This window comes from Oncorhynchus keta, chromosome 30 (genome assembly GCF_023373465.1).
Source record: "Oncorhynchus keta strain PuntledgeMale-10-30-2019 chromosome 30, Oket_V2, whole genome shotgun sequence".
NCBI lineage: Eukaryota > Metazoa > Chordata > Actinopteri > Salmoniformes > Salmonidae > Oncorhynchus > Oncorhynchus keta.
The window spans coordinates 56,127,488-56,143,281 of NC_068450.1; the positions used below are offsets into that span (position 1 = coordinate 56,127,488).

A 15,794-nucleotide genomic window follows, 5' to 3' on the forward strand; every position below is an offset into this window, starting at 1 on the left:
GGCGGTACACTTGATCGTCAGGTGTCCGAGTCCTGTAAGAGACAGGTCCACTGGCTTCTTCCACAACTGCAAGGACCTACATAGGGCCTCCAGAGTAGTTCCTCATGTACACAGACTCGTCAGGTAGAAAATGCCTTAAATGATCACGGCCCCCCTGTCTGCATCACCCTCCTGCCTTAGACGCATGTCACTTGCCATGTCCGGGTGCAGCCGATCTAAAGCAGTTGTCAACCGCTTGATCGTTAACAGCTCGGCTGGACTCTTCCCAGTAGAGGCCGTCATAACATGTTGAGACTGCAGGACACTTGACAGTCAGGTCTGCCAGTCACCCACCGAGATCATAGACAGAGCCTCCCTGTTCCATGTGTTCAGCTTGGCCATTGGAGGGCGGATGTTATGGGGCTGTGGTGACATGTCTGATTCAGTTCCACCCAGCGAACTCGTTAAACTCCGCAGAAGTGAAGGCAGCTCCATTATCTGACACCAGGACGTCACACAACCGATGAATGGCAAACAGCAAACGGAGGGTGCTTATTACAGCACCAGAGGGCATCAAGATGACCATGGCTACTTCCATGCACTTTGAATGGGAATCTACCATAATGAGAAAAGTCTTTCCTTTGAATAGTCTATATGAAGACACAATTTGTTGTCCACTCCCATGGGTGCAAGGCAGCCTTGGGTGAGCATGGTGTGACTCCCGACAAGGTGACACAGCTGCGCACCACAGCCTAAATGTCCATGTCCATCCCAGGCCATCCTCACTATTCCAGGATGCATATCATGCAGCATGGAAAGGACCCCCTCCCTCGCCAGGCCAGGTACCACAACCCGACTGCCCCACAACACACAATTATTGTGAACCGACAGCTTGTTCCGACGATACCATTAAAGCCCAAACTCTCTGCCAGGAACTTCAGAGGCCCATCCATGCAGCACCCAGCGAATAACTCAGGACAGGACAGGGTCCTTGGAGGTCCGTGTGGCTATCCTAGAAGCATAGAGAAGGGCATCAGGCACCATCTGCCTGGACAAAGAGGTTGTGAGTGGCAGGCAACTCAGGGAATCTGCATTAGCCAACTGCTTCCCTGGATGATAGCTGAGCTCATAACTATGGGGTCCCAGTATCCATCTGACCATGCAAGTGAAAATATTTTTTGGGGCATGGGCTTCATATGATGAAGCACGCACAGCAAGGGCTTGTGGTTGGTGTAGACCACAAAATGGCGACCTCACAAATACTGATGGAACTTCTTGACAGCAAAAATGTTCGCCAGGGCCTATTTATCCGGCTATGCAGAGTACTGTTCAGTGACAGTTCGGGTCCTAGATGCGTAGCACACAGGTGCCTCCCGACCATCAGATTCCACATGACTAAACAAGGCACCGAGCCCATATGGAGACACCTCACAGATCAGTAACAGGGTTTTTCTATCATCAGTGGGCTAGCAGCCCATCTGCTTGCAGCAGCTGCTTAGCCTCTATAGACTTCTTCATGAGTGTCGTTCCCACTCCAGGGAGTGGCCGGGTCCAGTAGGCGATGCCAGGGTTGTAGCTTTATCAAGCCGGAAGTAGTTGTAAAAGTTGAGAAGCCTCAGAAACGACTGGAGCTCAGACTTGTTCTGGGAAGAAGGCCTTTATGGCCTTTACCTTATCCTGGGTTGGTCACATGACATCCTTGTCAATGTGGAACCTCTGGAACTCAACACTGGGTGCAGCAAAAATTGACTTCTCCCTCTCAGGCTGTGGCCTCCCATGGATACTAGAGACAACATACTTCTCAGGGTCTGGGTGACAGTTTACCAAGTGTGTCTGTTGTGGGGTCCTAGTGGGCATGACTGAGCTGCCTGAGGCCTGGGACTGGGACCTTTTTTCAATCAAAGTCGAGCTACAGTATATGTCCGCTCCATTTACAGTAGTGACAGGTTGCAACACTAAACTTACAGCTGTTGGAATTAGAGGCACCTCCACATCTGAAACGGGCTCCGAAGTCCTCTCTGGACTCTAGACTCTGACCCCCTCACCCCCTCACCCCTCCCTCCGTGCGCACCGGCCTACTACTACGTTCAGCGAGATGAATGTCAGGCACAGTTGGAGGACCAGGGGCCTCATTTATAAAACTGTGAGGAGGATTCACGTCAAAAGGTGGCGTACGGACGACACACAGAAAGTGCTTACGCACAAAAATATTCTGATTTATAACACAGTGTGCACACACTTCCCACGCCAGTTTCCCTTTATAAATCACAATCAACTTGAAATTTGGCGCACGTCTTGTCCTACCCTTTTAACGCCCATAGATAGGGAAACACCCCCAATTAATATTCATCCATACTGACTGCATGACAACAAATCCCGACAGAAAGGTAAAAAAAAAAAAAAGACATTTCACCCAGTGTGAAACGGAAGATCTTGTAGGGGAGGTTGAAGCAAGAAAAAATACATTGTTTGGTGGAAAAGTGTGGGAATTATAATTTGTATTTATTTTTCCTTTATTTAACTAGGCAAGTCAGTTAAGAGCAAATTCTTATTTTCAATGACGGCCTAGGAACAGTGGGTTAACTGCCTGTTCATGGGAAGAACGACAGATTTGTACCTTTTTAGCTCGGGAATTTGAACCTCCAACACTCTAACCACTAGGCTACCCTGCTGCCCCGGGGCTTCAGAGTGTCAGCATGTGGCGGACGTTGTGAATGCCGCTGGCTCAGAACTTCAGACTCTCTCAGAAATAAGACGTTATCCAACATTAAAGTGGAAGCCAAAAAGGCGCATAGCCTTACACAGACAAAGTGTTTGTGCCACCGGAGCTCAAGCCCCTTGAGCGATTGCCAGTATTATAGGGGAGTCCCTCCAGAGTGGAGTAGTGACGGAGGTGAACACGGACATGCAAGACGCACGGGATGACCCAGGTATGTAATTAGTATTCCCTCGTTTGAAAAGAGTAAACCAAATGGATTGTCGTTGTGTTTACACATTTATTTACAAACAATTGACATTTATTTTTAGTCGCTGCGTGTTCCAGCGGGGTCGGCGGTGCTGCAGCTGAGCAGGAGCTGAGTGCGCCCACCCCCTGGCGTCCCCACCGCACCTCGTGAGTCACAACCCCCGGGCGGCCGTGTCCTCACAGATGCAGTCCTGCAAACGCAAAGGGACACCAACGACGCTATTAACCGAGGTTGCCAAGGATTTGAAGTGGGACAGGCACGGCTTGGTTTCTGCGGGTGCTTCTCTGTCATGCTGGGCCCACTACAACACAGAACTCCAAGAGAACAGCTCTTGGTAATCGGAACCGGCTCATATACACCACTCCTCATTATTGGCCAGTAAATCTGGCAGGTCTCTGAAAATTGTCTCTCTCCGAATTCTTCCATTCGCCACATCTTCCAACAGCAGCCATTGTGCGTCTTTACGCATTGTAATTGCATGCCTTTTTATACCCACCCATTGGATTGTCAAAGATACCCAATTGCGTAACACCTTCAAGTGTGGTAATTACCCTGGTTGGAACTGACAATGACTGGGCCAAAATCACATTGACAGTTCTGCGCAACGAACATATGAAACTGTGCACAAACTGTTTATGAAAATAAAATGTCACAACATGCAACTATTGTTTAATAATTACAGATCCAATGAAATATGATTCCCGATTAAACTGTACAACATATGAGGGGTTCTTTTGCAAAAACAGATATCTCCGTTTGTATTTATTATCCTAAATCATGTTTTTTGTGTGCACTCCAGGGAACTCTTCATATATAATACATGAGATGTAATATTTTGATTTATTTTACACAATGGTATCAATTTCTGCCATCGGGGGGTCGCAGTTTCTCCAGGTTATGTGCGCACGTATGGGTCAAAATGTCCGTGGAGGACCGCACATTCTCCCGTCAAGTTTGGTTTTTTATAAATCTCAACGTTTGCTTAAAGTGGCGTACACCTTCTTTTGCGCCTACGCAACGTTTATAAACGTTCATAAATGAGGCCCCTGGTCTTTCATGGTGAAGCATGCAGGCATGATTTGCAGCAGTCTCAGCTGCCAAGGCTTTTCCCTCGGCCACTCTAAATATCAGATTGGGTTCAGCCAATAGACTCATCTAAACAATTCTGTCAAGCAGCATCGGCTCCAGCTGATCTCCAAAATGTATTTATTTTTATTTCACCTTCATTTAACCAGGTAGGCAAGTTGGAGAACAAGTTCTCATTTACAATTGCGACCTGGCCAAGATAAAGCTCCCAATTATGGTGCACCGAAAGCCTGCGCAGACCAGCAATGAAACTGGAGATATTCTGATTTGCATTTTGTTTACAATTATGAAAATAGAATCTCTGCACAATATCTGACGGATCTGGGCTGAAAGGCCACTTCAAACATGCCACTATGTTTTCATAACTCTTAGCAGTGGGCAGGGCCGGAGCAATTAGAGAACCTAATGTACACTAAACAAAAATATAAATGCAACATGCAACAATTTCAAAGATTTTACTGAGTTACAGTTCATATAAGGGAATTTGTCAAATTAAATCAATTCATTAGGCCCTAATCATGGATTTCACATGACTGGGAATACAGATAAAGATACTTTAAAAAAAATGTAGGGGCGTGGGTCATAAAACCAGTCAGTATCTGGTGTGACCACCATTAGCCTCATGCAGCGCAACACATCGCCTTCGCATAGAACTGATCAGGCTGTTGATTGTGTCCTGTGGAATGGTGTCCCACACCTCTTCAATGTCTGTGCGAATTTGCTGGATATTGGCAGGAACTGGAACACTCTGTTGTACAGTTCAATCCAGAGCATCCCAAACATGCTCAATGAGTGAAATGTCTGAGTATGCAGGCCATGGAAGAACTGGGACATGTTCAGCTTCCAGGGATTTTGTACGTATCATTGCAACATGGGGCCGTGCATCTTCATGCTGAAACAAGAGGTGATGGTGGTGGATGAATGGCACGGCAATGGGCCTCAGGATCTCTTCACAGTACCTTTGTGCATTCAAATTGCCATCGATAAAATGCAGTTCAGTTTGTTGTCCTTCCCATACTATAACCCCACTGCCTCTGTTCACAACGTTGACAGCAAACTGCTCGCTCACACAACAACATGGTTACACGTGATCTGCGGTTGTGAGGCCGGTTGGACGTACTGTCAAAACAATGTTGGAGGTGGCTTATGGTAGAGAAATTAACATTACATTCTCTGGCAACAGCTCTGGTGGACATTCCTGCAGTCAGCATGCCAATTTCACACTCCCTCAAAACATGAGACATCTGTGGCATTGTGTTGTGTGACAAAACTGCACATTTTAGAGTGGCCTTTTATTGTCTCCAGTACAAGGTGCACCTTTAATAATGTTGTTTAATCAGATTCTTGATATGCCACAAATGTCAGGTGGATGGATTGGCTTGGCAAAGGGGAAATGCTCACTAACAGGGATATAAAGAAATGTGTGAACATTTGTTTGGGAGAAATGAGCGGTTTGTGCACATGGAAATTTTCTGAGATCTTTTATTTCAGCTCATGAAACCAATGCTGAGTTTATACAGTACATGACCAAACCTCTCATCAAACCTCTCATTCCAAAATCATGGGCATTAATATGGAGTTGGTCCCCCCTTCGCTGCTACAACAGCCTCCACTCTTCTGGAAAGGCTTTCCACTAGATGTTGGAATATTGCTGAAGGGAATTGATTGCTTCAATTCAGCCACAAGAGCATTAGTGAAGTCGAACACTGATGTTGGGCGATTAGGTCTGGATCGCAGTCGGCGTTCGAATTCGTCCCAAAGGTGTTCGATGGGGTTGAGGTCAGGGCTCTGTGCAGGCCAGTCAAGTTCTTCCTCAATGATTTCAACAAACCATTTCTGTATGGACCTCAGTTTGTGCATGGGGAATTGTCATGCTGAAACAGGAAAGGGCCTACCCCAAACTGTTCTCTTGGCATCTACCGAACCCAGATTCATCTGTCAGAATGCCAGATGGTGAAGCGTGATTTATCACTCCAGAGTCCAATAGCGGCGAGCTTTACACCACTCCAGCCGTCGCTTGGCATTGTGCATGTTGATCTGAGGCTTGTGTGCAGCTGCTCGGACATGGAAACCCATTTCATGAAGCTCCTGACAAACAGTTCTGGTGCTGAGGTTGCTTCCAGAGGCAGTTTGGAACTCAGTAGTGAGTGTTGCAACTGAAGATTATTATGCACTACGTGCTTCAGCACTCACCGGTCCCGTTCTGTGAGCTTGTGTGGCCTACTCATTGCGGTTGAGCCGCTGTTGCTCCTAGACGTTTCCACTTCACAATAACAGCTCTTACAGTTGACCGGGGCAGCTCTAGCAGGGCAGACATTTGACAAACTGACATTGCCATGTTGAAAGTCACTGAGCTCTTCAGTAAGGCCATTTTATTGCCAATGTTTTCTATGGAGATTGCATGGCTGCGTGCTCATTTATTTTTTGCACCTGTCAGCAACGGGTGTGACTCAAATATATACTTTTGTATATATGATGCATTTTTGTTCAGTGTAGAATACATCACTGCTCCGCACACACAGAGCAGCACAGTGCAATTATTTTTGTCATTTTCAATGTCATTAGCAACAAAAACCTTCCAGCCTTTCAACACACTCCTCCCAAGAGCTATGCTTTTCCTCAACAAACTCGTTAATCTTCCCATAAAAAGCCATGATCACGTCAGTCAAGGAAAATCCAATTTTATTTATCCTTTATTCAGCTAGGCAAGTCAGTTAAAAACAAATTCTTATTTACAATGACGGCCTACCCCGGCCAAACTCTAACCCGGACGACGCTGGGCCAATTGTGCACCCCCCTATGAGACTCCCAATCACGGCCGGTTGTGATACAGCCTGGAATCAAACCAGAGTCTGTAGTGACGCCTCTAGCACTGACATGCAGTGCCTTAGACCGCTGCACCACTCGGGAGCCCATTTTGTTTACTCTTGAATCCTCTTCAAACATTCTAGTTCGGATCCTCGTGTTCAGTATGTCCGTGACATAGTGAAAGTACAATCCAATAGCGAGGTGGCGGAAAGGCAAGTTTAGGCTATTTAATCCATGGTGCAGGCAATAAACATGAACGCCATGTTGGCAGGTGACTGAACTTTTACACCTATGGGGCGGGCACGCCATATATGGGAGCGTCTAGGCGACTCCTTAACGTGCCCACATGAACTATACCCAATACACAACTGAAACCACATACTGTGCCATCTCCATTAAGATGGTAGGAGTACAGTCAGTAGGACTGTAGGACTGACTCTTCACTGGTAAATGTCAGTTATTGACATATCCCACTCTGTACTGTAGGTTACATAGAAACGAGCCATGGTAGACAGCCCAGCCAAACTCCTCTCTCCTCCTCTGCACAGATAACAGCTTGGGTCAAAGCAAAGAGAATGTAAAAGGGCCATATGTCTAGGAATCCTTGTATAGCAGCCTATATCCACTGTGCTCTACGTTTGGCCGTATATAAACACTTCAATGGACAGCAATGACTCATCTCTTATTTGGAATTCTCTTTTTCACGTTAGATTGAGGCACGATGCGTTTCCTCCCAAATTACAAAATGACATTGGTTTCCTTACCCTGTAAGCAGTATATGGGACAAGGTATGATATCAATCCATGCTTGGGTTTAGTTTCCCTGGCACTGTTTCCAATTGCTAACGTTTTAGCATTTGTGGCGCAAATCCCTTTCAAGTCATGGGACCGATATTAGCATTTTCCGCGACTCATGTTCAAATCATCTATAAGTGACTTTGTTGAGCTTCACAATACATTTAAGATACTTTGGGATGATTTGGACGATGTACAAAAATGTGTAATAATCTGTCCCGTGACTTGAATGGGATTTGTGCCACAAATGTTACAAACATGAACATTTGGAAACAGTGCCAGGAAAGGTAAACCAAAAGCATGGATTGCTGTCATTTCTAGGCTGCTTACAGGGTAAGGAAACATATGTAATTTCATAACTATCCGTTTAAAGATCTGAAAGGTGAGAAAGTCCACAGTGATGAACTAATAAAAGGTGCAGTGAAATCAGTGGAGGCTACTGAGGGGAGGACTGCTCATAATAATGGCTGGAACAGCATGAATGGAATGGCATCAAATACATAGAAACCATGTGTTTTGATACCATTCCACTCATTCCGGGTCCAGCCATTACCACGAGCCTGTCCTCCCCAATTAAGATGCCACCAAACTCCTATGAGAGAAATGTGTTGTTTTACAGGGTCAGCCATAGCAGTACAGTGCCCTTAGAACAAATGATGTGCTTTGCTCAAGGACACATTGGCAGATCGTTCACTTTGTCGGCACGCGTATACAAACCAGCAACTTTCGATTGCTGGCCCAACGCTCTAACCGCTAGGCTACCTGCAGTCATTATCGCCATGGGAACACAGCACGCCACATGTCCAATGTTCTTTTCCCTGGGGTAAGTGAAAATATCAAACAGCGAGGATGTGTCTGTTGGCTCTGTCAAGCCAGTGGGTGGGTGGTGTGGAGGACTGGATTGAGTTTTCCCGTTTTGCTTAAGTTAACTCTTCAGACCCCCTGTTTCCAGGACAGAGATTAAGCCTATTCTCTATTGAGCATGCTTTTTAAACCAGGACCACGCTCAATTTGTGTCTGGGCAATCAGACCAAGATGTTTACTTCCAACAACAAAAAAACATTCAAACCATAATAATATGAAAGGACTATTTTCTGAAGGTGACATTTTTGAGGATGACTTACTGTATGGATGTACATAGAGTACATAGGCTGTAGATGGAGAAGCAATTGTGTTGCATTGGAAGGGTGGGGAAATGGAGGGGGGCATACGTACACGGGGGGGGGGGGGGTTATTGTAGACTGAATAGAAGTAGGATCAAGGTCTTTATCTGGGAAACAGCTGGAAATCCATTAGGTCCAGCATGCATGGCTTTCACATCCTGTTCCCACCAATCCTTAATAAGGGTAGAAATGCAGTGTTCTATTTCACTTAACAATAATGCTCTATGTTCACTTGCCATTCTGCCTGAACTGAATTTTGTCCCATTTTATTGCAGGTGACGTGCTGTTGTCGTGTTGTTAATGGACTGCCCAGAAAGCCTGGTTTTCAATGTGGCTTTAAAGAACGGTATAGAGGTACAGAGTAACTTCTGCATCAAGCTTTCACATTGGTGACTCACGCATTCTCATGAAAAGCTGCAGACAATCCTTCTCTTTCAGGCTACACACACACACACCACACACACACACACACACACACACACACACACCTTTCAGAGAATCTGCCCAACAAGTCTCCAACTCAAAACAGTTGTATGTGCATCGACCTCATACTGTGACAGAATACACACGGTATCATTTGGATCTAGTACAATGGACCTTGTAGTGACCAATGACGTTCATTTCAGGTACCTCCATCGTTTATATAAAAGTGAGTAAGTAAAACTACAGTACGCGGGTGAGAAGAAAATGCCTGGGATATTATGGTCTGGCTTTTGGTGTCTATTGTGTATCATACTGCGATTGTCTTGTGCATATATAAGACATTGATTGTTCTGTATATATTAGGAGTATGTGAGACGAGGGAGATATACCTGTCCGAAGATGTTTAGTAGAAAACTGTACTAATTTGCTCAATGTATGAAACAACAATTTTGTCCGTCATTGTTTGTTGCCACTACCATTGCTGCCTAACCTTGTTGCACCCGCACGCCCCCCTTCCCTCTTCAAAAGGATCGCAACAGAAGTCATCTTTCAAGCTTTATTGTGTTACAATTGAAGAAAATAATCCAGGGTATGTGGCGGCATCAATTATTCAATCCATATGAAATATATTACTTCTTCTCATGTATTTTTCATACATCTACATGAAATATGATGTGTCCTGATGCATTGTTCATATACTAAATATATGATTTCCCCATTTTTTTTCAAAAATATTTTTTTTATATGTTTATACAAAATATATGACATAGGAATGGGTGACATGATTGCCTGGCCGTACAATACTCACAGCTAGAGAAGACCAGGGGACAGGAGTGCTCATCCATAGGGAAGTTGTGGAGCTGCAGCTGGCACTCTGCATTGATGGTCAACCTACAGCACGAGTCAGAGAGAGGCCTTGAGTGAGCATTGCCATCGTTTCTCACATATAGTTCACCTCTGCTCTGAGAGAGCAGTGCTACAACAACAACAACCACCACCACCACCACTGGTGATGTGAACGTGTAATTTATTGATGAAGACAGCATAGGGTGTGAAATAAGGGAAGGCTGGCTCTTGGTGTTGTTCTCACATACTGCACATGCTGCGAAAGAGACAGAGACAGAGAGCCATAATGCTGCTTCCATTTTTCTGTTGGTGTGAAAAGAATGAGCGATTGCGGGGTTAACAAACTGGCACCTTGTTGCATGCCTGTGAGAGACCTAATGGGCCACCTATTATCCTGACATGACTGCCAGTGCCAGGGAGCTGGAGATTGAGGGTCGGCCGGCCGGCTGGTCGCCACCGAGTCTGGTGAGCCCTGCAAATTGGTATTTTCCTTGAGTAACAAACTCCGACAGACTAGTTAAGAAAAATGAACGGATTTAGAAATGCTCTCGTCCCAAAGTTATGTAGGTCATCGGACTGAATTTTGCCCTATTCGTCTCCTCTTTTCTTTCTCTTCTTCTCCTCCTCTTCCTCCGTCTCCCTGATAAAACGTCACTCTTGTTTACGTTGGCTTGACTGAAGGTCACAGTGAAGAGGAATTAATGAGAGCTTAGATTCACTCCATTGTTTTAATCAGACCAGGATGCCACTCGAGAATATTTATAGATCTGCTCAATGATAACGCTGATGAATAATGCTAACTGAATGCTTACTCAAAATGCTCATTGATAATGCAAACTGATGTTGCTCACTGACAATGCTCAATTATAATGCTCAACAATAGGCATCACCGATAAATCAAATCACATTTTATTGGTCACGTACACATATTTGGCAGATGTTGTGGGTGAAGCAAAATGCTTATGTTCCTAACTCCAACAGTGCAGTAATACCTAACGATACAATACACACATCGAAAAAATAAATAAAAAATAGAAAGAAAGGAATTAAGAAATAGAGAAATATTAGAATGAGCAATGTCGGAGTCCGGAATATAAATATATATGTATACGATGGTGTGTGTATAGACATTATGGGCATTATATGATGTTAACTAACAATGCTCAGTGATAATGCTCAACAATAATGTTCAGTGATAATGCCCATATACTGTATAATGCCAAACAATAATGCTCAAAGATAATACACTAACCGATAAAGCTCACTGAGAATGGCTGATAATGTCGGATCTTGTATGATTCCGCCTTGGGGAGCCAGCCAGGTCAGTCCTGACAATAATTAACCTGCCCACACATTCTTTCCTTTGTCCTGTGCTTTGCCTGTTGCCAAGGGAATACCTCAGTCAGTTATGCAAACAGCAGGTGATGTCTCTCTTTTTCTCAGCAGAGGTGAATCCACGGTTGAAAACTTAGCAAAAAAAGGACTGAAAGGATGACATTTACACCCTAAAAAGCATGATCTCCCGAAGACAGTGTACTCGAGTGTGCAAAGCGAATGTACCAAGTGTGCTGGCTGTTCAAAACAACAATGTCTGTGATATCTGATAAAGAAAAGCCACTTATTTTACCTCAGCGTGTATAATATCTTCCCATCGTTCCAAATACGCAGAAGCTGATTGGGCATCGTAATCCAGTGAGAGTCTGCGTTCTTGGAGTTTCTGAAGATGGTGTCAGGGACCCAGATCATTCCCACCATGTTGCTGTTGAGAGTCAGGATCTTCATAGTGCTGTTGTATTGCAGACGGCTGTCGATCCACGTCTGTGCAAAAATTATGTCAATTTCGTATTCCTGTAACAAAACAGAAGAAGCTGACCTTTAACCTACATATATTATACATATTTCATATGTTATTACATATTTTATGATACATTTTGGTCCCAACTTTGGGGGGGGGGGAAATAATCCACAATCATGCTATACATTTAACTTTAAGATGTTCATTTTTTTTTTTAATCGAGAGAAGCTGCAGATCGGCTGTGTTGATGGTCTACCCGAACATAGAGACAGGACGAGACAAGACCCTTGTTCTCTTAGACAAAACATACCATAAATGATTATATGATAAGACAAGCATAAATTATAAATTGCCTTAACATTTAAAATAGAAGCATTTCTCTTTTCCTAATCCCTTATGTTGACGTCCCCCAGAAACCGCATCTTGACTCTGACGGGTGACCTTTTGGAAACTTTTACAGGCACATGGGACCTGACTTTAATACAGCACTAATTAGAGTGTGATGGGTGCAGCACGACTGTAGCTGTTACCATGACCTTAAGGAGTAAAAGAACAGTCAATCACACAACACGTCAGTCTAAAGAGTCTATTCCTTCAAGCCTCCCAGGCAATAGCCACTGTAATATATAAGGTCCTGTTCGGCTCAGTTGATAGAGCATAGCACAGGTTTATGGGTTTGATTCCCGCCGGGGCAACCCTAAGAAAAATGTATGCACGCATGACTTGCAAGTTGCTTTGTTTAACAGCATCTGTTAAAAGGCATACATTAATGTATGAGAAATGAAGTGAAAACGGGCTTGATCAGACAAACTAGTATCACAGATAAGATAGATCACTTACCTACTGATGATTCGATTTGAATTAATAATGCTGATCTAACATTTTAACTATGTTATTTCACCCATGAGTTTCTCACTAGCTAAGTTATGAAGATGAATGTGACATGAAATCAGTGATTAATCTCTAAGGAAATCTAAAAAGAAATACCAAGTATGCATTTATTCCGCTCTCCCCCCTCTAACAGCCTCTGTGTAGTCCTGTAATACCCTTTAAAATGTAAGATGAAGGTCAATAAACTGTATAAAATATGAATAGATATTTCCCTCAGAAGCATCGCAATTAGTTTCACTTCAGTAAATTCATTGCAACCTTAAGACTGCAATGACATTTCATAGTCTTGAAAAAAAATAGTTAACACACAAAAATGACTTGATTCCTATTGTTAGACCTGGCTTCCTTACATCATGAGGGTGTGTACAGTAGACTACTATGTCATCAAACAGGAATTCAGGGTATCTTTTATACATGTTTTTATTCATTTAACCTTTGTGTACACAGCGAAGTCGCACTGAGATCCAAGTGTCTTTTACAAGGGTTAGTGCTATCCGGGACCCTTGGGACGTCCCTACACTAACTTTAACCCTTACCTTTAACCATTTCAAATGTCAACATCAAAGTGGTGATGTCAGAGTTGGAAGTCCCTAGGATCCCAGTACTAAAATCCACACATTAGGGAAGAGCTAATCAATCCAAGCATATGAGTAGCCTAGGTCTCTAATTAAGGTCTTAACACGCCTGTAGGGGACTACGTTTTCCAAATTAAGTCTACCCTGGAGTCTATTCCATCTCTACACTAAATGTAAAGATTTGAGAAAAAGCCTCATTATCTACCTCAGATGAGGGCCATAAACAGCAGGATATGAATGGGATATGATTACTACTGTTCAAATCATCACTCTGGCGATTCATATTTGGTTATAAAAGACACGCTGTGCTCAAACAGGAAGGAAAAAAAAAACATCTTCTTTCCTCGTTCTGTGTCATTAACTATTATGGAAATCGTTACGAAAGCTCACACCCACGCTTTTAATGACTGATGCTACAAGACGAGAAAAAAGGCAAAGCAACAGTCTTACCGCGATGAACACGAGTTCAAATGAAACATGTTAGAAAGAGGTAACTTACGAACGTGCCTTGGCCTCTCTGTCCGTCGGTTACAAGGCTAAGAATGACTCCCACAGCGCAACTTCCAGGCAAACACTAAGCGCCCCTCGTGAATTTAGAGTCCAACAGCAGGCACTAAAATGAGCGTATCAAATGCCACATTATGAAAGGTCAAGTGAGGGGAAAAAGATGCTCCAATGACTGACAGCATTACAGTACAATGCCACGATCTGCAAATCCACAATATCAACCCATTAGAAGTACTCACAGACTTGTGTATGATTCATTACACTTGCTTCCACACATATTTCTTTTCTACATTGTTTATTTAGCCTGGTCCCAGATCTCTTTGACCTTGCCTACTCCATTGCTGTCATTGTCAAGCCAAACTTCTTTTTTTTTTTGCTTTTTTAAAATATTTTTTTATAGAAAGGCTTTACAGTGAGAAGGGACCAAAAGGTCAGTGTTAAAAGGTTGACCAACAATGGGCAGCTTGCTTGTAGAGAGCTTTGAACTTTTGCATGTTGTGTATGGCTGGCTGTGGCTTCTGCTACGGGTAGCCCCGTTGCCTTGGACACAGAGTGAGCCTCCCAGATATAGCCTAAAAATAGCATTTCCTTTCCGCAGAGAATTGTGAAGATGTCCCTTCAAACAAAATGTGTCAATAATTCAGCGTGTACACTGAAAAACCGGTGTCATTAAAACAGGTGTCATTGTGGCTGAAATCTTTACGATCCAGAAACTCAGAATGTGTGGATACTTGGGGGATCTGTGAAAACAATTATTGAAAACATGCCAATGAAAAACATTGTTGAAAACTCACATTTTTCTTTTCTGATATGTACTACAGGGATGGTATTGGATTAGTCCAAGGGACCCATTGCGTTCTTGTGTTTTGTTACAGTAAATTGTAACTGTAAATCCTAGTTGACATCTGTCAAGCTGCATGTGTATGGATATTGGATACCAAAGCTAATGGAATCCAACACGCAAAATATTTCCTATGCTCATTGCTCTGATGACGGAGGTACGATGACACCAATTATTAGAAAGGAGAGATACGATCTGAGCCTGTAGCCTTCATATAATCCTATAGTCGCCAAATAATCCATTAACAATCTATTGGAATCTGGAGGAGGGTAGACAAAGTCTAATGTTCCTACTAGCACACTGCATAGAATACACACCACATTATGAATATTAGTTGTTAAAACCATTGGGCCAGTCATTGAAAGATCGCTGATTTGAATCCCGAAGCCGATTAGGTGAAAACTCGGTCTATGCCCTTGAGCAAGGCACTTAACCCTCACGATACTGTAAATCACTCTGGATAAGAGCGTCGGCTAAATTACTAAAATGTCAACAGAAGTGGTATCATATGGATATTGAGACAGATGTCAGATGTCATGATGCAATCCTTTAGAGATCTATCAGAAACTGAAGGTGAGACAGACTGCTTAATAGAACGAGTTGTCTGTTGGTCGAGTAAACACTACTCACTGATCCACTGTTGTTCCCCTGAGACCTGGTGTCACATCTTAGATACACTCCATTTTTAAACATGGCATCGTCAAACATCTCTCTTCCTCTCTGTTGGGTGGCTCCTCACTAGTTAACATGATGTAACCCGTTGTTATCTGGGCTAGACATTTTGGCAGACTCAATCAATTTATTTTCATTCTGAGGAGAGAAAACAAATCAGACAGGTTCTGAAGATCTTATTTCTGTCTTTATTGGCACTAATCCTGTGGAACATAACAAATAACCATGCCCTGTGGAAGAATATTGATTCCTCATATTAACACAATCTGTTTTCACACAGCGAAAATGCACCAAATAACATCATATATCCATCATTTTTCAATGGCACCACATGGACTGATGGACTGTAGGCCGAGATTACTGTGGCATAGTGTCCTCTTTTGGTCAACTGATTCAACGCGCTCTCTTTTCTGCATAGCACCAGCAACTATGACCACTGCGCTCTGAG

General features: G+C 43.5%; 1 protein-coding gene across 4 annotated transcripts in view; it reads right to left on the reverse strand.

Moving 5' to 3' along the window:
• LOC118363792 (gamma-aminobutyric acid receptor subunit gamma-3-like) overlaps positions 1-15,794 on the reverse strand; it is a 38,867-nt gene that overhangs the window by 8,791 nt on the left and 14,282 nt on the right. For 3 of the 4 annotated variants that reach the window (XM_035745016.1, XM_035745015.1, XM_035745014.1), the window contains exons 4-5: positions 11,693-11,913; positions 10,028-10,110 (exon numbers count right to left, since the gene is read on the reverse strand). In XM_035745016.1, coding sequence (XP_035600909.1) covers positions 10,028-10,110; positions 11,693-11,913 — 304 coding nt within the window. Of the gene's footprint in view, positions 1-10,027; positions 10,111-11,692; positions 11,914-13,825; positions 13,934-15,794 lie in introns of those variants that run through there. The other variant, XM_035745017.1, reaches the window with a different exon arrangement.